Source organism: Elgaria multicarinata, chromosome 4 (genome assembly GCF_023053635.1).
Source record: "Elgaria multicarinata webbii isolate HBS135686 ecotype San Diego chromosome 4, rElgMul1.1.pri, whole genome shotgun sequence".
NCBI lineage: Eukaryota > Metazoa > Chordata > Lepidosauria > Squamata > Anguidae > Elgaria > Elgaria multicarinata.
Window position 1 is genome coordinate 122057565 of NC_086174.1, and position 23190 is coordinate 122080754.

General features: G+C 40.9%; 1 protein-coding gene across 2 annotated transcripts in view; it reads left to right on the forward strand.

The window, feature by feature from the left end:
* Positions 1-480: 480 nt before the first annotated feature.
* TDRP (testis development related protein) overlaps positions 481-23190 on the forward strand; it is a 35151-nt gene continuing 12441 nt past the window's right edge. Inside the window, exons 1-3 of one of the 2 annotated variants that reach the window (XM_063125101.1) lie at positions 481-553; positions 1446-1620; positions 22268-22327. In XM_063125101.1, coding sequence (XP_062981171.1) covers positions 1504-1620; positions 22268-22327 — 177 coding nt within the window. In that variant the 5' untranslated portion in view covers positions 481-553; positions 1446-1503. The remainder of the gene's footprint in view (positions 554-1445; positions 1621-22267; positions 22328-23190) is intronic. The other variant, XM_063125102.1, reaches the window with a different exon arrangement.

Here is a 23190-nt window from a genome sequence, read left to right on the forward strand (position 1 = left end):
TCATTAATAAAAATGTTGAAGAGTTTACATCGGCAGGGAGAGGGGAGAACCTCCACGAAATGCATTGGTTGAACTAAACCCTGTTCCAACTAGTGGAGAAATGGTAATGTGAGAGGGTGGTGGTGGTGGTGGTGGTGGTCCCTGTATAGCTGGTGTGTGTGGTCGTGTTGGGGACAGTCTGAGGAACGCGACGATGCATCAACTTTCCCCCTCCCAAGGCAGGGGGTGGGGCACAGCCGGGAGAATCGAAGAACGTGACGCGGGCGCAGGAGGGGAAGGGGGCTCGGCTTGTTCGCACTTTGGTTTCGAGGAGGGCTTCCCTCCTTTCGCCAGGCCTCACGGCGCGGCGCGGGTTGCCGTGGCGACGAGGCAAGCCCGTTCTCTCCCCCCCTCCCTCCCTCATACACACACACACACGCACACACACACGCCCCCCCCCCCCACTCCTCCTGCTGGCTCCTTCCACCGCCCAGTCAGCCGCAAACATGGCAGCGGCCGCTCGGAGGCTCCGCGCTGCGGTGGCGGCTCTGACGACGACGAGGAGCAGTCACAGGTGAGGGGGGCGTCAAGGGTCGTGGCGGCGCGGGGGGCGCTGAGGGCACACGGGAAGAGAGCCTGACAGCTCCAGCCGGGCCCTCTTCCTTCCTTCCTTCCTTCCTTCCTCCCTTCCTTCCTTCCTTCCTCAGTCCCTCGCCGCCGACCCCACACTCTGTATGGCGGCGACCTCTTCTCCCTCAAAGCCTCGTGGAGCGGAGGAGGAGGAGGAAGGCTGGGTTGGGGGGCTGCCTAGGCAGCCAGCTGGACCCACCTCCCCTTCTTTTGCTGGAGGCGTGGCCGAGGGGCAGCAGGAATGGGCAGTTGTGGCCGCAGGGCTCAGCCCCAGGACCTGTTTTTCTCTCTGCCTGACCAATACAGGGGCTCCCTAGCGGCCTGATCACTTGACGCGTTTTCTTTGGGTTCCCTCCCCTCCCCTAGTTCTGCTGGAATGCTCCTGAGCATGCACAGATTGCACACACTTCCCCCACCCCCTCAGTTGAATCATCACCACAGCCAGACCTGTTATATTTTAAGAGAGGCTGGGCCGCTGGGGCATTGACAACCAACCCCCCCGCCCCCGCACCTCTTATTTTATGGAATAAGGTCTAGGGATGAACCTGCTGGTCCCCAGTGGTTTTAAGGTGAAGTCATGAAGTGTGAAGCAGTGGTCTGGTATAGGGGTGAGGAGTGTGTGTGTGAAAGAGATCTATGTATGTATCTAATTCCCCACTATTTTGTGTCTTCTCGTACTTCAGTAACCTGTCTATAACTGCACGCTTTTACACTAGGTTTCGTCTGTCTAGCTTTCTTCACCCATGTGTCTGTGAATGCTTTTTCTTCAGGATGAGTGTAAGCTGAATAGCAAAGTCATTCCCATTTTACCTTTTTTCTGTTTTCCCCTTTCTCAGGAATAAATAAGACCCGTCCACTTCTCCTTTTCCTCCTCCTCCATCCCACCTCCTAATAATGTGGAAACTCAACAAGAGCGGCAAAGTTCTCCTGGATGATTCTCCAGAGGAGGAAGAGAGCCATCTGCATGATTCACCGCTTCCACCATCACCAGCAGCCACCTTCTCAGCACAGGTAAAAATCCCAGATTGCTGACTGTGTGGACTGTAGTATTTTTAGTATCTTCACACGCCTGTCACCTTTCGTCCTGTTTTGTAGGACAGTCTTTTCTTCCTCCTTCCATCACTGCTTCAACCATGCCAGAATCTTGGCATTTTTATCTCTGATCTGGCGTTTTGAGTAATCACTTTCCATTCCCCTTGGATGCCTTAATAATGAGGCTTGTGGCAAGGAGGAACTGGTATGAACTGCTGCTGTTTTCAAGTCTTTTCCCAAAAACCCCTTCTGTGCTCAGCAGTGTTAGACTCTACAGTCCAGGGCCTTCATACTTCAGGTCATTTTCTTTTGTCTCAGCCTCCATCATTATAGTATAATCCGTTTTAAATTAAATTCATTAAAGAAAATAGTTGGTCAGTTTAACTGTAATCTCAGCCAAACATAATGGAAGGAATACTGCATGTCGGAGGAGAGAAGAGAGAAATGTTGAAATTCTTACATTGATGATTAAAGCAACAAGACTTGAAATTTGAGGTGGAATTTTCTTGCATTTTAGCATTGTAATTGTTTCTGTTTGGATTTATATAGTTTTGTCTTGAACTTTCTTTTAAATTAAAATCATACCTTAAATAAATACTATGTTTTAGTAGAATAATCCACTTGCAATGCATTTGAGGTAGCATTCTTGGACATATTTGTGAATATAAACTTTATTGGGTATACTTACTCACTATACAACTTCTTAAAAGTACTATAATGAGTATAGTTACAATTTACTTTTTACAATAGGTTTGTTTTGGATGAGTTCCTTTTCACAATTTTTCTTTGGAGGGAAGGGTGTAAAAAGGAAGAAAATAAATGATATCATGAACTCTTGAATGTGTGTTGTACTTCCTGACTTAAAACACATTTACTTTGAATTTAGCCTCATTGATTTGTAAACGTAGTGCTAATAGTACAATCTTATGTATATCCAATGGGACTTACTGCCTGGTAAATGTATTTAGGATTGCAGCTGCAGGAGTGTTTTAAAGTCAGTTTAAAATTCTAACATCCTTGGGGCACAATCCTATGCATGTTTAGACAGGAAAAGGTTCTACAACTCCCAGTATGGCCCAGTCAGTGAGCACTGTAGGACTTTTTTCTGTCTAAACATGCGTAGGATTGTACTCTTAAGTACTTCTTGATGTGTGCAAGCATCCTAAATATTATTAGTGAACTAGCAATTTGGGTACCAGTTTGTGAATGTTATATCTTGAGTGTAAGCCAGATTTGAGGAATCCACCCTAGTGAAATTATGAAGTGTTAGAACCTATTTAATGGACATTGCCACTCTGCTGACTGAGAGGCAATGAGCTTTCTTTATTTTGCAGTTGGTGTACAAGGGACAAAGATAGGGCAAGAGGTGGGAATGCTTATTTCCCCTCCTCTGGGGGAATAGAAGCCAATTTCATGATAGTGTTTCTACAGCACTCTGACTAATGCCCCTTCTCATCGGCCCATAAGTTCTTTTCTAGAAGAGATTTCTGATTTAGGATTGAGGAACAATACAGTCCCTTATACTCTGACCAAGGGAGAGGGGAGTTCCCCTTTCACCTAGGTTTATGCATAGTGTAGGAACCAGCAAAGGAAATCTGGAAGGGCCTGTAGCATGCCCTTTTGAGACATCCCACTGTACCATTTACATCTCACCTGTTGTGGACAGAGTGATGAATAAATGTATTTATTTATTACATTTATATACCGCCCCATAGCCAAAGCTCTCTGGGCAGTTTATAAAGAGGTAAGACACAAGCTTTGGGTTAAAATCTGACCGCAACTTTAGTGAATAGAATCTTCAACAACTTTTACTAGCTAGTAGAACAGTATGAATTAAGGGATAATAACAATTGGGAGAGCTTCACCCTGGCTCTGACTAGGAACAGTTAGTTCACTGCCCCTATATCATACTCACCACACATCTTGTAGTATTGAGGGGAGCCCTGTGCAAGCCCCCCCCCCAAACTCTGAGTGTGCAAGTCAGGTATGCCCCAAGGTTGTTTCTGTCTGCTTCTCCCAGTCCTGCTATCCTGGCAGAATGGTATGAGGAACATCCTTCACCCAGCTTAATGCCTCGGGATACCCATTCATCTTTGTTATTCTTCATCCTAACCACACTGTCTCAGTCATAGGAATGGGCTATCTCTTGGGAAACCTCTAGCAATTGTGACTGCAGGTCATGTAGAAATATATTACAGCCCTCTTCTGAGAACTATAAGCCATCACCTCTATACAGTTGTGGCCAGGAATGCTGTATCTCCGGATGTGCAGTGTAGAGGCCAGCATTTGCCTTGGCTGCCCTCCCTACATTTCTATTAATTTTTCTTCAGGCTGTATCTAGAGCCTTTGGAGATTCAGGCATGCACATGCCCTTCTTTGTAACAGCTTGGATTGTACTATGCACACTTAATTATTATGTCCTGATGTAATTCTATAATGTGCCTATACCTAATCCTGAAATGATTTCCCTATTCCTGAGCTGATGTCATTCTCACCCACATGGGTAACTAAAATGTGTGGGCAGCGGGTGGCCTCTGACATGATGGGAAAAGCTGGTGGTAGAAGATTCGGTATCATTTACGTCAGCCTGGTGAATGAGATGTGGTTGAGCTGTATGCCATTATGCAAATGACGGGTGTACTTGTTATCCCAGAAAACAATGCTGTGCCTGGAAATTGGGCAGTGTGGGTACATATGACACTGCCATGCTTCGTGGCCCACTGATGGGCCAAATGCTGCTGTCTGTGTTGGTTGCCACTTTTCTACATACCCCTCATTGGCTTACCCACATGGCTGAAAATGACCATGTATTCTCCCAGAGCAGCTCAGAGTATCTTTGTTACCAAGTTACTAATGGACTGAATTGTAGGGGCCGGCATTTGGTTTTAAGTACTTGGCCTACTTCTGTTTCCCATGACTGAAACACACATGACTGCAGCCGTCTGTTGTTGCTTGTCCCTGCCTCCATCACCAACCACAAACACACTCATCCAACCAACCACTTGCTACACAGTAGCCAAGGAAGGAGTCACATTCTCTCCTTCGATACAAATGGTATTGAACTGGATTTAGCACTTGCAAATAGGTTTTGAGATGTCTTCCCAAAGGCTGACTATGTCAACTGTATTGAAAGACTTTGGGAGACAGCTGTTACGTTGAAATATAAAAATTTCTTGACAACCTGATTCTAAATATGTGTGCCAGCATATTTGCTTACGGTGCCAATGTAACAGTATTATATTCTAAATATGTGTGCCAGCATATTTGCTTACGGTGCCAATGTAACAGTATTATAACACTGGTATAATACCATGATTTGTGACATCTCATTGGTGTAGCTATGGTATGCCTGGCCTTTTCCAACTTCCCCACGGTCCTAATTTGGCCTCATCCTACATAATGTAAGAACATATGAAGTCTTTTAGGTCTGGTCCCAGCATTATCTCCCTCTGCCATATCAGTTTGAAAAGTGGTATCTAAGGTACATGAGCATTGTCCCACTCCAGGGGTGTCTTTTTTCCTTTTTTTCTGCTTGGAAGGGTGTTAGGGGAAGAACCATGGTGATTGGAGGAAACTAACCACAGAAGTGGCTTGAAACTGACCAATTCGAATTTCTATGTGCTGTCTATGTCTGCCCAACATAAGGCCTACCAAGTAATTGTGCTTTTTACATGACTCTTTACAGCCCCTGGGAGTATTTCAAACCTGCTCTGTGTAGCCTATTTCTATGGTCAGTAATAAAGTGTTATACTGTAATAATGCCAATAACAAGGAGAAGATGATTCATTCACTTGGTGTCCAAAGACCACCTGAAGGCAGTACTTTGACCACCTATAAACAAAGGCTCAACCCACCTCCCTAAACCCCCTCACAGGGCAGTAGGTAGAAAAAGGATTCACTTTATTTCTGTGGAGAAGAAAGCAAGAAAGCTGGCTCTTAGATACAATGGTTCACTGGCTACTAGAAATTATAGTTGGCTACTAAGTCCACCCAAAACTTGTGGACCTTCCCCCTCTTCCTAAACAAGGTCCCACAAATTTTGGTTGGGCTTGGTGGTTGGTCATTGTTTGTAATAGTGAGTGATACTCTGTTTTCTTGCTTTCTGCTCCACAGGGAAAAGAAAGTGAATTCTTTTTGTACCCACTGCCTCACAAATACAGAAATAGAGGAGCAGTGGGCATGGTGCATGTAGCACATGATGCATTGTGGTGCTAAACCTAACTAAACATTTTGGGATGTTGGGGGAGCACGTTGCACTTTAATTGTTCTCTTTTTATGACAATTGTGTACTTTCTCCTTTGTGCATGCAGAGTTTGCATGTTACTCTGAAATTTTCATCTGAAGTTGTGGTCAGATCTTCTGTTTTTTTGGAACATGGAGCTATCAACACAGGGTGATTTTGCCACATCATTTTAATATAACATCATAGTTGAATGCTGCAGGAATGCATCCACATATGGTGAAAGCAAGTATTTATCAAGTCAGATTGAACACTTGAAAACTAAGGGCCCTGGAACTCTCGCTCTAGAATTCCCAGGGAGGCTAGACTGGTTTCCTCCTTGCTATACTTTTGGAGCCAGGCAAAAACTTTTTTGTTTCAGCAGGACTTTGGGTAATAGTCTAGGCCTTGTTAATGTGCTTTATTACTTTTTTAATTTGACATTTGTCTTTGATCATCATCTAATGTTATGGGTTTCCTATCAGATTTCTTTGAGTAGGGCTATCAGTGTGGGTAGCCCTGAGCATAAAACTGGATAACTATGATCCTGCCTCTTTAAATTAAGGTAAAAAACAGTGGCAGGTGGGAGAGGGTATGATTCAGATTGGATCTGTGGTGTATGTAGAAGAGGACACCTATGTTTTCCTTAACAGGGGATTAGCAGCTTCAAGAGGGTGATTTTAATGGGGAAAGGGTTTACTACCCCTGCACTGCAATCCCAATCTGAACCGCTTCACCTTCCTCACTTCTCTGTAGGTGCTTTTTACTTAAATTTAAAGAGATGGACAATCTGATTACAAATCTTGGTTTGAATTTTCTACTTTGGCATTTAGAATTGCTCTGAGGTGGTATTGGATCTTTCTGCATCATTCATCGGACAATGCTGATTTGGCCAACACATTTCTGGTGATTTTACTCTGTCCAAAAGTACTGTGAAAGTGGTGCTTCATTCCAAACTTGATGGAGCCATGCCTGTGCAACATTGGTGTGGATTGTATTCTGTATTTGCAGTAAATCTTCTAATATATTGTAAAAGAGCATGTGGAGCTACCCCATAGAAACTAATGTCTAATACATCCCTGCTAGGCCATTGGCAATTCACTGCCACACTACTTGCACATTCAGCACCTTTGCCAATCTATATGCTCTAAGGCAGTGGTTCTCAACCTTTTATGCTCCATTCCCCCCTTTCACCATTGTTCAAGATATAATTCCCCCCTCCCCAAGATAGTCTAATTCAAAAGGTGCATTCCAAATAATATGCATATAATATTGAAAATCTTTTATTTTTTTCTATATTAGTCCCATTTAAAGGGGCGATGCAAAGCATGGCCCCTTTTACAATCTCAGCTCCCATGCTTTGCATTGCTCCTTTAAATGGAAGACATAATCTACAGGACATCATACTTTGCTGAATAGTGGTCCCAATTCCCCCCCTGGAACCCTAAAATCCCCCCGGGGGGAAATTCCCCCCTTGTTGAGAGCCCATGCTCTAAGGTGAGCTTCCATGCCTTTCCTAGGGGATCTGGAACCTCCTTCTTGCCCAGGGTCCTTGTGCCCAGGCTATGTCTGGAAAAAGCAGGAGCAGAGCCATATGTGGGGCCATGAGAAAGAGCAAGATACTGGATGCTCCCAGTGGAGGTGAAAAAGACCATACTCTGGAATTTATGCATATACCAGAAGCTATGCAGTGACCTGGCAGGTCTATGCTAGCTTCTGTGGGATGGCTTTGCGCACTCTTCTGTGTATTTGGAGTCAGCAGGATTTCACCCATAATCTTTTCTTGTGCTCACTTAATTATAACTACTAATGCTACAGAGACAATACTATAGCCAACAGGATTGCAACCCTTATCTTTATGTTCAGTGCCACAAACAAAACAAAACCCCCAAACATTATTATTTTTTCAACATATTAATGAAGTTTCTATGTAGAAGGTGTATTTATTTCTAAAAACTGTTTATATAAATATTAACGAGTGGGAGGCTGAGATTGTCCCAACCTGTGAGAGCCATCAATGATACGCCAAACTCTAATATATGTGTTGAGAGGGTATGTGTTTTCATTTAGTCGATGTAATACAATGTATTGAAAACAAGCTTTAATTTTGCAGTTTCAGATTGGGCTGTCAGCTTGATTCTCCTACCTTTAAATTAAAGAAAGGAGAAAAAAGTAAAAAATGAGCAAAAATGTATTGATGTTTCTCTTTGACCTGTTTTCCTTTGATCTTGCATTATGCTGTATTTAAATGGCAGAAGTGCACAGACATGTTTCACATTAATTGCAGCTTATGTCTGCTCAGTGAATGTTCCGTAAGTTGGCCACGCAATTTTAGCTGTATATTAAATGACTTTAAAATACTTTTATATAATTTTGACACTAGCTTTTATGTTAACTGAAGGAATATCAAGAGAGACCCTGAAGGAGTGGGAGAGGATCAATAGCTTCCAGATATATTTTAGTGTGACACATCAAACGAGAGTAATGAAATCAGGTTTTATAAAGTGTAGAACAGAGGACATGAATAATTTGTTTGAACTGGAAAATGAACAGTTTTTAGCAAAATCCAGATAAAGTTACCTGCACCTGAATTCTGTTGAAATCGGAAGAACCTGAATGGTTAATTATGGGTGCCTGTACACGTCTTTTACCTTCAGAAGTAACAAGTGGGACCTGCAACAAAATGTTGCAGCATATCCTCACCCTGCTCCTGCTCGGAGTTCCATCCAGTCAGTAGGCAAATGGGGGTCTTGAATTCTTCCTCTACTCATCACTTTCCCCCTCAAACTCCTTCCCCCAAAGAGGGAGATGAACCTGTACAGGGGGGAAAAACTACCTGGGGAGGGGCTGCTTTTCTGCTTAAAATCACCTCTCAAATTTACACACAGGTCTGCCATTATCACATGTATGTCCACTCTCTAAAGTTGTGTGTGCTTAGTATACAAAAATCCAAAATCTTTATCCTAAAGTCTACATCAGAAATAATTCTGCAAAGTAAGTACATTCTTGATTTATATACTGATTTTTATTCCATCTTTTTATTTTCCCTTGTCACTTGGGCATGTAATCTGAGAGGGTTTTTTCAACTCTTTCAAACTTACTCTGTTTAGGAAGTTCAACTACTTTTTTGATGACCTTGTTGATTCCTTTGGGTATAAGAATTAGATGCTGTGTCCAGGTTCTGAGCACTGTTGGCTATTGCTGAGATCTTTGAGAAGCCTGTATCTGGAAAGGCGGTGCTTTAGAAAATGGTTAGTGGCAGGGTGGCAAGCAGAGGAAGAGTTAAACAGTACCCTTCTGCTGGGCTGACTCTCCCTAGGAAATGCTCTCCACTCCTGCCAATGTGAATTAGGATTATGAGGCAAATAAGAGTTTGGGAATGTTCTCAAAGAAACAGAAAGACTTTTCAGCCATTAACCAGGTATGCACACGTGATTACACCAGCCAAGAAATTCTTAAATGATAGCATGTTAAAAAAACTAACAGTTTTTGTACAACCAAACAGAGAGATAGAAAGATGTACAGGAAAGTATAAACTGTATTTAGGACATTCAGTTATTACCCCAAATAGTTATATCTTGCTTAATGTTGCACATTTAGATTTTGATGTCCAGAAATTGTGGTATGAGAGTCCACTTTTCTCAATGCAGACTTAACTATTAAAATAAATGATCAAGAAAGACTGATTTATTATTTAACCACAAAAGAAACAGAGAGAACGTTGACCTAGAATGTAATTTATATACAAAAAAGAGTTGTGTGCTTGTTGAATTAATCCCTTGAGTATCTTCTGGTTTGCAGAAAACTCAAGAAAAGAGCATTTGTACTTTCCTGTGGAAACACACTGAATGCACTGGCTTTTTTATTGCCAAAACTGGAAGGTTGTTGCCAAGGTGTTAATCAGGATTTTCCATTGCATGGAAAGCAACTATTAGTTACCTGTTCATAAAAAGAAGAATGTAGTTTAAAATGTTAAATAATGAAGAATTCTGTTATCCAAAAAGGAGGTAAATTAAACATGATAGCATAAGGGAAACTGTTCCTTAGGTACATAGAGATAAAAAAAAACTAGTACCTTCTTAATATTTGGAGAAAGAAATGCAACGTTTTAATGGATATATGTAACATTAGGTTACTAGCCTAAAATAGGCCATTAAAAACATGGCTGTAAAACACGTAAGTCCCATTCGGGGGAATTCATTTTGGGTGTGGGTGTTCTGTTGCAAAAATGGAATACCCCTGCCTGCGACAGTTTCCAATAGAGGAGTACGATGTTGTCCGTATTTCTTTGCAGGTACAGGTTTGAGCTTAGTTGAATTTACTAAAAAAGAATAAGTCTGAAAGAGTTGAAAACACTCTCGGATTACATGCCCAAGTGACAAAGGAAAAATCTGGAATGTAAGCAGCATTCCAGATTTAGCTGTGAACTTTCTTCTTCACTCAAAACAAACACACAAGGTGCAAGAGATTAACAGAACTGCACTAGACTAATAAGACAATTTTATATGGTGTTTATAAATAAAGCACTTGATGGTACATAATCATACCACTGACATAACCATATCAGTATATTTCCGTTTCGATTATACATGTTCATCAAGAAGTATTATAGACAATTCTTAAGATACATAACACACCTTTATGTACCTTAAGAATTGTCCATAGCAGTTTCTGATAAAGTCTGTGTAGTTGAAATGGGAATATACCAGAGTTCTGTGTAGACTGATAGAGTTGCTATGACATTGGTATGATTGTTTGTGTACCATCAAGTGCTTTATTTATAAACACTGTATAAAATTATCTTATTAGTCTAGTGAAAGTTCTGTTAGGTGTCTTGCACATGAGCTATTATTGGTGGACTTTGTCATTTCTGTTTTGCATAGTAACTTTCTTCTTAGCTAGTATTGGCTTCAGAATCCACTTTTTAATACACAAAAAGTACCATAGGCTACTATTGCTTACAGCGAGTGAAGACTAGATCACTAACCAGTAGTAAAGCTCTTCCACGAACATAATTCACCTGCTGGTTTTTTTATTATATTTATGTAGTGGTTTACCTCAGACACTGATAAAAATGTCACCTATTGAATTGTCATTACCCTTTCCTGTAGAGCTTTGTTTTTATTGGAAATCTCCATTCTGTCTGTGAGGCAGGCATAGCCTGTTAAGCAGGCTTGGCCTGGGTAACCAAATTATGATTGCTAACTGGATTTTATCCTGGCGGAAGATAGCTGCCAGCCTGAAAAGGCAATCTACAAAATATGGTCCTCAAAATAGTTTTTCAGGCAATTCATAACTGAATTTGTAGTAATTTATTGAAACTCTGTTAATATACTTGAGTGTTTTAGTTTTAAGAAGGATATTTAAATTAGGCCTTCAATATTTATTGCTATTCTGATATAAATAAGAGCTAAATCTCTGTATTAAAAAGGACTCTGTACTTGGGGAAATTTATGGATGAGAAGAGTGTTACAGCTGGCACACACAATATAATTACTACCAAGCAGCCATTACCAAATCTAAATTTAGATTTCAGAATTAAAAAAATACTAAAGGAAAGATAATGAAAGAAAATGAAGACATCTCTTACAAAAATTTTGAGGCTTGTGGGCAATTTTTTTTCTGACAAAGCTACTTTATCTCTAAAGTAGCACTGCCTACAGTGAAATTGATAATGTGTAAAAGGTTCTCTTCAATATGTGTTTGCAGTTGTACAGATGGCAAATTAATGCAGGTATTCCTAAGCAGTGAAAGAATATTTATCGAAAAAGGTATTGTAGTATTGTTGCCGTTATTAAGAAATAAGTATATTCCCATTGTGAAGCATGGCTATTTTAGCTACTAATTGGTATCAAAATGTAAAAAGGCGTATAAGTTAACTGTTCCTGTGTAATTGTGCAAATATGTTGATGTAGGGGTCCCCAGCCTTTTTGAATCCATTGGGACATTTGGAATTTTGTAGAAGTGATGAGGGTACTACCACAAAATGGCTGCTGTAAGAGGTGTAGCCAGAAGATAAAGATTATCACGAATTTAATTTTTGCATGGGATCCATACAAAACCACCATGGAATTAAAGCTTACGTTGGTGTATATAGACTAAACAGTAAAGATCACCGATCTGATGCTTACTAGCGCCAACATAGAATAAACACATGGATCCAAAGTATGAATCTTCATGTATCGTGATGATTTTTACATTCCAACAAAACAACCATCAAACCACAGAACGCATCTGTGGACACTGAGATGACTGATGATTTGATAGTGTTTTGGTGTGGGGATTCCTTGTAAAAATTATAAGAAGAGCTGTAGTGGATCAGAAGGCCTATCTATTACAGCATTTTGTTCCTTCAACGACCAATTGCCTTTAGGCAGCCCGCATCAGGACATGGATGCAATAGCACCATCCTTCTTATGTTCCCCAGCAACTGGTATACATAGGCATACTGCCTCTGATACCGGAGATAAAATACAGCCATTATGATTAGCAACCATTGATGGTCTTATCCTCCATGAATTTGTCTAACCCCTTTTAAAACCATCCAGGTTGGTATCTGTCACTACATCTTGTGGTAGTTAATTCCATAATTTAGCTATGTGTGATATCAAGATGCACTTCCCTTTATGAAGATTCATGCATCAGATCCATGTTTTTTCACCAGAAAGCACTGGATCTGTGATTTTTTAATTTTATTTTATGATTTAGTCCATGGAGACAGATGTGGTAAGTGGTTTAATGATGTTGTGTGTGTAGTGAGTGCTGTGTAAAAATAATGCAAATTCAAGAGGATCCATTATAATTCTACTGATCTGACAAGGAGGAAAGGGGGAAGAGGGACTGGTGGAGCAAATAAATTAATTAGAATTGTTAGAAGAGGAGGGTAAGAAAAATCCTTTAAATCGGAACTTTAAATAGTGGTGAGAGAGCCCCTTTGATACACATGGGAAGAGCTCGATACAGATGAAAAGAGTTCTGAATGAAGAAGGGAGGACAGAATTCACACCCCAGACTCCTTAATCCCAGCAAATGAATTGGAGGAGTTCAGCTGTTCTGGGAATGTATTGTTCAGACACTCCAATCCCAGTGGGTGGGTGTAAACAGGATGAATAGATGAGTTGCTCTACTCTACATTATAGAATGGTCTCATCTCGACATCCCAATGTGAGATGCAAATGGTTAGGGAGGGGAAGGGGGTGTTATATCTTGCTGAGAAAATTTCATAATTGTACACAGAAAGATGCTCATACTGAAGGGAGCTCAGGGCTGCTTCCTTGTTTTCCAAGGCGGCAATCCTATGCATGCTTGCATAGGAATAAGTCCCACTGAACTCATAGGATTGCTCTGCAAATCTCATTCACCACCTCCAACCCCCCCCCCTCCAAACTCACATCCTCACTCTCACTAACCTGTCTATACCTGTTGGAGGGAATGGGGCTATGAAAGGAAGAAAAGAGAAAGCCCAGAAGCAAGAGAAGATGAAAATAGGGTGTCGTAAATCACCGGTGTTAATAAGCAGGAGGGAAACGTCAACAAACAGTCCATGGTCAAAAGCTGAAGTATCTGTCAGAAGCCGGGTCGAACAACACTGGATTCAGGAAAGCATCAAAGAGTAGTCAGGGTCCAGTCCAAGGTTAGGATAAGTCCAGGCAAGATCAAGGAGCTGGTATACAAACGACAAAGACAAGGCACCAAGAACAATAGTTGCTTCAGGGATTGGGAATTGTTGTCAGCTGCATGGGCCTTCAGCCAGCTTTTGCCTGTTCCCTGAAGGGCCACTCCCCAAATGCTCCCAGGCTCAGCTGTTCCTCCTTTCTGTTTAATCCCTCAAACTGAAGCACAACACTGAGGAGGAAGAAAAAATGGGGGAAAACTAATGGAAAATAAAAGAGCAAGGCAGCATCATTTGAGGAAATCTGCCAGCAATGGAGCTAGAGGGCTCCTGTCTCTCATCAGTATGATGCAGCTATTAAAAGCATCAATATATCCTTTCAGATGGCAAGTCTATTTCACTCACCCAGATCACCCCCAAATCAATTTCCAGTCCCAAAAGAAAGAACAGTTTCACCATTCTTTACCTTCCTTCCTCTCACCCCCTCCAATAGCACCTCTTGGTCTTGGTAATGACATGGTTTACAGACAGTGCCTGCTGCACAACAACAGTTCTTTTTCCTCCATTTCAACCTGCTTAACCCCACCAAAGGTTGTATGTGGCGGGGGGCGTGTGCAAGACCCACAATGTGAAAGAAATTACCAGTGGCAACAGCAAGTTTGGGAGAAAATGGAAGGAGATGTACATTGTCTCCTTATCCATAGCAAAGTCCCCCCCTTCTCCTAGCTTCAACAATCTAGTCTGCAAGCCCCCCCCAAAAAAAGTTTCATGCTTGGTGAAGGTCCACATGCCCCAAATGCTGCAAAACTCCATTTTGTGGCATGTTAATAATGCTCCCCAGTACTACCACTTGGTGCCAAAGCAAATACCTCTTATCTGTGAATGGGAAGGAGCTGGAGGAATTCAGCAGTAGCTCCCTATTAGAAGGCAGGCTTGCAAGTAGCTTTCTGCTCCCTCCAATTCCTGATCAATACACTTCAGAAGAAGGCTTTTTCATTGAGGAATGCTGCTTTTCCTCCTCACTCTATCTGACACAGGAAGTGAAGTGTAATAGAGCCTTTCTGTCATTCCTCCTCCCAACCTTTCCTCTAGCCCCATCTCATAGCTGCTGCCAGCATTGGACAAAAGATGGAATAATAATAATAATAATAATAATAATAATAATAATAATAATAATAATGCTCCCCACCCTCTGGAAAAGAACAAGAGAAAAATAATAATCAATAAACAGCATTTGGGAGGAAGAGCAGAGCATATGGACACATTGGTGCCACATTAGAGACCGAGATGTATTTACATTTATTGACTATGGGTTGAACCAAAAATCTCGATGATTAAACATGAATAGATGTCTTTGAACCTGAAGGGCTCATTATCTCCATTTTTTAAAAAAGGCTGGGGTTGAAGGGAGAAAAACAGAGGAAAATAGCATAGGGGGGAAGAAATTAACTCTTTCAGATCTCCATGAAAATTAAAGTTGTCCAATTGCCTCCCACTTGTGCTCCCCAGTCCTGTTCACTATTGCTCATCTTTTCCATAATATTATCACAACTCTAAACTTGCTTACACTTAGTGACTGCTCCGTCACTGCTCAGTCACTTAAATGGACTCTTCTACATCTTTCCTACTCATATGCTCTACGTATTCGTATCTCCCAAAATAGAAATTCCTATCCCAGAATTGGCTCCATGGCCGTCAACATAATTGTTTACTAGTATATTGATTATAGGTGTATTATTTTAACCTTTTAAAGAGCTAGCATCATGTTCACTCTAATTTGTGTGTGTGTGTGTGTGTACTATTCCATCTGATATCTTTAGTTATTCTTTTAGAATCACTCGTAAGAGTGTGTATGAGGCTACTATGGTTTTTGAACATCCTTAGGAAATGGTGACCTTTTAATACTCCTGTTCCTTCCTTTCTCTCATGTTTAGGACCAATCTAGATATTACACAGGTAATATATGAACAGTAGTAAGCTGCTATGAAACGTTGGTGAATAGCAGTATACAAATATACCCAGGTCCCTGTGAAAAGCTATCAGATTGGCCAGCTGTGGGGAGGGATGTAATTTCGTATAGAAATAAAGTCGTTGGGGCAAAGTATTAAACAATATCTTTCTCCTCATTGTTCTTCCTTTCCTTAAAGTTGCAGGTTTCTGTGGCTGCTTTTCATTTAAAAGAAAAACCTATCAAGAGACTGTTTACATGTCTACTGTGTAATATTTAGTTTGGAGCCTTGGTGCATGCCCAAATGAGACTATATGAAAAGGAGGGATTGATATTATGCATCTTCCATCTAGGTCCTATAGGTCTGCAATAGAAATATCCCTGACATATTTTTGCAGGGTTGGGAGGGTTTACCTGGATTTGTGATATTTGTTTTGTTTATTTGTTTTGTTTATTTTTCTTAGGATTTAAGTTGCGGTTAGGTAGTTTAGCTGGGAGTGCTCAGTGTCTTCTTTGAAATAGCAGTGCTTCTAAGTGTCATTCAGAACATGAAGCCCACTAGGTGACCATGGGCCAATCACTTTCTTTCAGCCTAACCTACCTCACAAGGTTGTTGTGAAGAGATAATGGGAAAGGGAGAGCATGGGCGCTGCCCTGAGCTGCTTGGAGGGAAGAGGGATATAACACGTGCAGTAAAATAATAATTTAAAAAACCAAATTCTAGTACAACCAAAACACACTTGGTGTGCTGATAGATCTGTAATAACGGGAATATGTAAACTAATCCTGAAATGAATGGTTATCATCTCAAGGGGCTGGCAGGTGACTTCATATCCAGCTTAGTTACAGTTTAAAACATAGAGAATATGTTTCTTAAACATGACAGTATCCTATCCTGACAAAAAATGCACAGTGTACCAGAGAACATTACAAAATGTATCAAACATTTGAAGTGGAAAAGTTTTATATCTCTTTTGTTATGCTGACAGTTATATCTAAAGACTAGAGGCCTATCCAGCTTGTTTTGGAAGTTCACTTGGCTGCTCAGATTTAGTTAAAATATTTTTAATTGAGATGTGAAGAAAGTCTTAAAAGGATTAAATTATGTTTCATCTTGTGCCAAACTAGAAACAAAATGAGAACCTTTTTTGGTTACTTCTGGGCCCCTGGCTCAATTTTGTTGGATTATGTACTTTGATATCTGCATTAATTATAAGATTGACTTTGGCCAGAAAGGTGTGAAATTTCAGCTTCGATATTGGATATGGTACATTCTGCTCATATCTAAGGGAGTATCTGCATTTTATTTAAATCGGAACACCTACTTTCCAAAGTTATCTGAATTGTTTCAATATAAGAAGTATTACAAGTGGAAGCCCATGCACATTATATTTCTAATACCTATTCTTTCAGGACTGTATAATTGTTTCTTGTTCTGATATTTTTAAGGAATTGTGTTCATTTATTTAATGTTATAGAAATTATGACTATATGGCCACGTTTGGATGTCACTTTAAGCCATGATAGGTTAATAAGCTTCTCACAGTAGCTTATTTGAATATAAGCTATTGTTATCCCCACAGAATCAGACAAATAAGCTACTGTGTGTAGCTTATTAAACTACTGTGTGTAATCCGAGTTATCTCCCCAACCCCTGTCTTGCTGCAGTCCTCCTGCCCCAGTGCTTCACCCATTGACAACACCACAGTAGCTGGTTTTAATCTTCCACAATATCCCAATGAGAAGGGAAAGGTTAATTCAGGACTTCCAGCATCACCCTGACAAGGGGCTAACAACTCTACAGCACCAGAAGTATGCAGGATTGGGACCAAACTGCATACACAGCCTTACCTAGTTTGGAGGCACCCAATGCACCATCAAAACCCTGAGCAATTGCACTCAAAGGAGAAAAACCCCAGGGTTCACCAAAAGGGGGGTGGTGCAGATAAAACTTTGGAAGTTTGCAGGTTCAGGACCAAACTTCATACTTGGCTTCCACTGTCAGGGATGCATACAAGGCAAAACGACAACCCTGCACAGGTGCCGCCCCAACCAAATGGTGCTAACACTTAGGAAGTTGCAGAGCGCATAGTCAAGGTTTGGGTGGGGTAGGGCTTTTAGGGCGGGGTAGGGCTGTGAATACAGTCAGTTGCTAGGCAGATCATGGAAACAGAAGCTGAGTTCAGACTACACACTAATCAATAGGGGTGGGAATAGGAACAGAATGGGAAACAATGGTTGATTAGCGTGTTGTCCGAACTCAGCCAGAGATCTGCCAGCTGGAGGAGAGTGACGACAGCTTTTTTGACCTCTCTTGCCACAGTGACCACCATGCGATACGATAATTGATTAATATCCCATTTTGCAAACCTTGATTATCAGTTTGTTTTATTTTGGCCAAATAAACCATCATGGGTTAAAAAAATCTCCCAACAGGCAACACAATAACCCATGATAGGTTAAATAAGACATAGTGGCTTATTTAACCCATCATGGGTTATCATGATTTCCAAATCCACTCAGTATATATCTTTATAAAACCAAAAAAGTAATAATATTTTTTAAAATCACATGTACCATCTAACAGTTGACCAACACTTTACTGGTGCTTCCAACTCCCTTTCCACTGACCCCAACACAGAGACCCACCTATTCCCTGATAGGTTCAATCATTTGAAATTTTCATAAACAAATGAAGAACTGAGCCAATAACTAAGGAAGGCTCATTTCAACAAACACAAAATAGCCATTTGCTAAAGAAATTTAGAAGACTGCATCCTGGATTTTCCTCAGCTTTTTGTGGTAACTATCCGATTTGGGGGCTAAATTTGCAAAACCAGTATTTCTCCCAAATCCATGTGTTCTGTGCTTTAAGGTAATATATTATTTCATCTTTATTATTATAGCAAGTGTCCTAAAATTATATTTGAAATATGCCTGGCTTTTACTTTTGTATATAGTAGGGTGACCATATGAAAAGGAGGACAGGGCTCCTGTATCTTTAATAGTTGTATAGAAAAGGGAATTTCAGCAGGTGTCATTTGTATATATGGGTCCAGCTCCAGCTGAGAGCCCCCTCTCTCCTGCTACCAACTGTCTCTGCAGAGGCCACCATGAGGGAGGAAGAAGCAGCCAGGCATTTCTCCACCGTGCCTGGGTCCAGCTCCAGCTGAGAGCCCCCTCCCTCCTGCTACCAACTGCCACTGCAGAGGCCACCATGAGGGAGGAAGAAGCAGCCAGGCACCTCTCCACCGTGCCTGGGTCCAGCTCCAGCTGAGAGCCCCCTCCCTCCTGCTACCAACTGTCTCTGCAGAGGCCACCATGAGGGAGGAAGAAGCAGCCAGGCATTTCTCCACCGTGCCTGGGTCCAGCTCCAGCTGAGAGCCCCCTCCCTCCTGCTACCAACTGCCACTGCAGAGGCCACCATGAGGGAGGAAGAAGCAGCCAGGCACCTCTCCACCGGGCCTGGGTCCAGCTCCAGCTGAGAGCCCCCTCCCTCCTGCTACCAACTGTCTCTGCAGAGGCCACCATGAGGGAGGAAGCAGCAGCCAGGCATTTCTCCACCGTGCCTGGGTCCAGCTCCAGCTGAGAGCCCCCTCCCTCCTGCTACCAACTGTCACTGCAGAGGCCACCATGAGGGAGGAAGCAGCAGCCAGGCATTTCTCCACCGTGCCTGGGTCCAGCTCCAGCTCCAGCTGAGAGCCCCCCTCCCTCCTGCTGTCCCCTGTAACTGCTGAACTTTCCAACTAAGATTGTAGTGCCTGAATTTGCTTTCCTTTTCCCCCTCCTCCTCCTCCCTCCCAATCCCCTTTCCATTTGTGTCATGTCTTTTAGATTGTAAGCCTGTGGGCAGGGACTGTCAAGAAATACTTTTGTAAGCCGCCATGAGAGCCTTTTTTGGCTGAATGGCGGCATAAAAATCCTTAAATAAATAAATAAATAAATAAATATATGGAGAACCTGGTGAAATTCCCTCTTCATCACAGCAGTTAAAGCTGCAGGAGCTACACTAGAGTGACCAGATTTAAAAGAGGGCAAGGCACCTGCAGCTTTAACTGTTGTGATGAAGAGGAAATTTCCCCAGGTTCTTCATATATACAAATGACATCTGCTGAAATTCCCTTTTCAATACAACTGTTAAAGATACAGGAGCCCTGTCCTCCTTTTCATATAGTCACCCTAGTATATAGATATTCAGGATGTGCTATTTAAAAATAATCTTTCCAATAAAACTTGGAGGAAATAATGAACAAGGAACAATTCTGTCTAAATATGCATAGGATTATGCTATTTAGGGCATAATCCAAAGCATGTTAAGACAGAAAAGAGCCCTACAACATCCCAGCATTCCCTAGCCAGCAATGGTGGGAGTTGTAGGACTTTTTCCTGTCTAAACTTATGTAGGATTGCACCTTTAAATGCTTACCAAATAAGGCTGTGATCTGAAGCATGCATGCTTAGCTTGCTTATGTAACTTCCATCAATTGTATTGCAGTTCAAGTGTTTAGGATTGGAATGCCAATGTGTAATCAAATATATACTAGTGTTTTAATTTAGTAGAGTAGGATTTCTCTGGGTGACTCAAAACACATTCCATGGAAGTTATGGCAGCATCTGTTACTTGCATACAAATGTACTGACAATAGAACTTTGTAAAGCCACCACCTGGACATGGGTCCACATTTTTAGGATCCATTTTTCTTTGGATCCTGTTGTTATGCCAAATTTGGAAAAATATTCTTACTGTCACTGTTTGTCTAGTACTCCTCATAATCACCATCTGGAGAATGTGCTGCTGTTTTATCTCCCATCTGTGTAGCGATGAGGAGGTTACCAATGAAAGAAGTTGTAGCACTGAAACTGCTCTTTAATGAGAGAGACTTTCTGCCTTCTGGTTAAAGGTTGGCATTTAGGGTCAGGTTAAGACTTTAAGATGGGATGTGAAAGAACTCGTGTAGAAGCACCCATTTTCTCAGAGGATAGGATAGTGTAGTATAGTGTACTGTACTGTACTACTTCATTTTGACTCATTTTAAGGAGAATGGAAAGCTTCTGGAAGCATCCAATGGATAATGTTTGCCAGTGGATGTTCTGAAATGACTGTGGTCTGAACAGCAGAAGAGTCATTTCAAGTTGGGAAATTGGATGGCTATAAAGTACTTTCACAAGCACTATGTGGTAGCACCATTGTTATCACATAGCAATCCAGAGCTATTTGTAGCTACCAGCCGTGTGTAAAATGCACATTAGTGCACTTCCCCTTCCCCATATTTCCCAGCAATTGCAGGGGCACAGTAAGTATAGCTGCATGGACTGGCCTATCAATACAAATGACTAGCTTCCAATGCAAATGCAATGAGATGATAGAACTTGGTCATCTGAAACCACTCAAAGAGGTACTGTTTTATAGTGACATAGGTTTGTATCCAGACTTCATTCATGCCATGGAATTCATTGGCAGTGACAATAGGTGGCCCACAGGGGCCTGTCCTAGGGTTACCATATGAAAAGGAGGACAGGGCTCCTGCAGCTTTAACTGTTGTGATGAAGAGGGAATTTCACCAGGTGCTGCATGCATACAAGTGACACCTGCTGAGATTCCCCTTTCAATACAACTTTTAAAGATACTGGAGCCCTGTCCTACTTTTCATATGGCATGAATGAAGTCTGGACAAAAAAACTATGTCATTGTGAAACATTACCTCTTTGAGTGGTTTCAGATGACCAAGTTCTATAATCACATTGCATCTGCATGGGAAGCTAGTCATTTGTAATGATAGGGCAGTCCATAGGGTCACCCTAGCCTGTCCCAAGTGTGGCAGCTACTGATTCATTCTGAATTTCATCCATTCAGGCTACCACTTTAAGAGCTGATGCCCTCCAGATGTGTTTGATTGCAACTCAAATTATAAGCTGCTTCTGGGCATTAATATTTATGTATATGCAATTTAAGTAGCGGATTTTGCAAATTTCAGAATATTAAAAATCTTTCTGCTGTAATCACTGATAATGTAGAGATAATCCACGCTTGCTAATAAATTCACAAATGTTACTAGCTCACACATGTTTTACTATCCCACCTACCTACATCATACCTATATTACTCATTTGTAGCACACTAACAGTTTGAAAGAAGGTTGGGGGAGGATCAATTCACTTCTAATTTAGAAAACAAAATCCCTGTCTGGTTGCTTGGAGGCTATATTGACTCACCATAGGTGATCAGACAAGAAGTTATTTAAAAACCTGAGGTATCTTTCATCTAAACATAATGCATACTTAAAACCTAGCACCAAAACATAGGTAGTGATGTTATAGTAGTGGAGAGCTGCCTCTTGTCTACACTTTCATTGTGCCAAGTTGTACAGGTCAAGGAGATTGTTGAATGTTCCGGGTAACTTATTTCCCCTAGAGAATCATCAAATTTTGAACTTCATCATCTTGTAGAAGCACTGTAAAAGCATCCTCTTTCGAATAACATTTAATGGCTATAGTTTAGACCAGAATTCTTATATATTTTAGTAAAAAGGTTATATCTACACCTTCATTCATCTTGAAGAAATAGAATAAAACTGTGTGTGCTTGTCTGTTTATGATGGGGGAAACTGCAGTTTCAGGGAATTTGCCAGCCACAGTGATGCATACATCTGGTGTTAGCAGAAGAACAGGAATTTCTATGGAAGAAACTAAATATAGCACAAGTAAATGATGGGCATTTTACTAGTATATTTAAGCAAATATCTGTGATTCTCATTACTGTCATCACAAAAGTTTTGTGAACTTTCTTGAAACTATTAAAACTCACTACAGTTTCTGATTTTCATTTTCTTTTCTTTTTTAAAATTAGAACAAGGATCCATATCTTCATGATGAAGTTACATCCTCTGTTTCACAGCTTGCAACAAAGGTATATATTTAATGGTGAGATGCTTATTTAAACATGTTTTATTTAACAGCTCATTTCCCATATCTTAATATCCTTTAGTGCATATTTCGAAGGCACTAACTTTGGTTCTGGATACATTGACAAGCAACATTCCTTTATTAGGTCTTCATTTACTCCCCTTAGTTTTCTTGCTATTGTAATAGCTTGCATATTTGTGTTTTGTACTTCATACATTCAAATGATTTAATATATGAAAAACGCAAATATAGTGACATTTTAATAATGCTTGTAATCTTCTTTATGATGGCAGTTCATATACAATATTTGCAATTCTGATTTCTGTTTGCCTTTAGAATCTTAATGCTATGATATCTAGTCTTTGAGCTGAAAGAGGAAAGATTGTTGTGGGCAAAATTATATGTGGTTATGTATTGTAGGTAGCAGGTTGATCCTTAAAGTTGATATTACAATTTCCAGCACATTAATGTTGTGGAGGGAACACAATAGCCAAAAACTTTACAAAATATTATATTATGGTAGTATTAGATCAATGTCTTGCTGGCATAGCAAGCAGACATACAAGTGAAAATGTTTAGGGTCAGTGTGTCACTATACACACCGTGCAAATACAAATCTGGAGTTTTCTGACTTTCAGAAGCAATATTTTATAGCAGGAGTCCCCAATCGTTTTCAGCCTATGGGTGCATTTCAAATTCTGTCAAAGTGCCATGGGTGCCAGTGACAAAATGGCCACCATGGGGGCATGGCTACTCACAAAATAATAATAATAGTTGTTATTGTTGTTATTATTATTATTATTATTTGTATATCGCCTTTTGCCTAATGCTGGGCCTCAAGGTGGCCTTACAAAGTTTAAAAGTTTA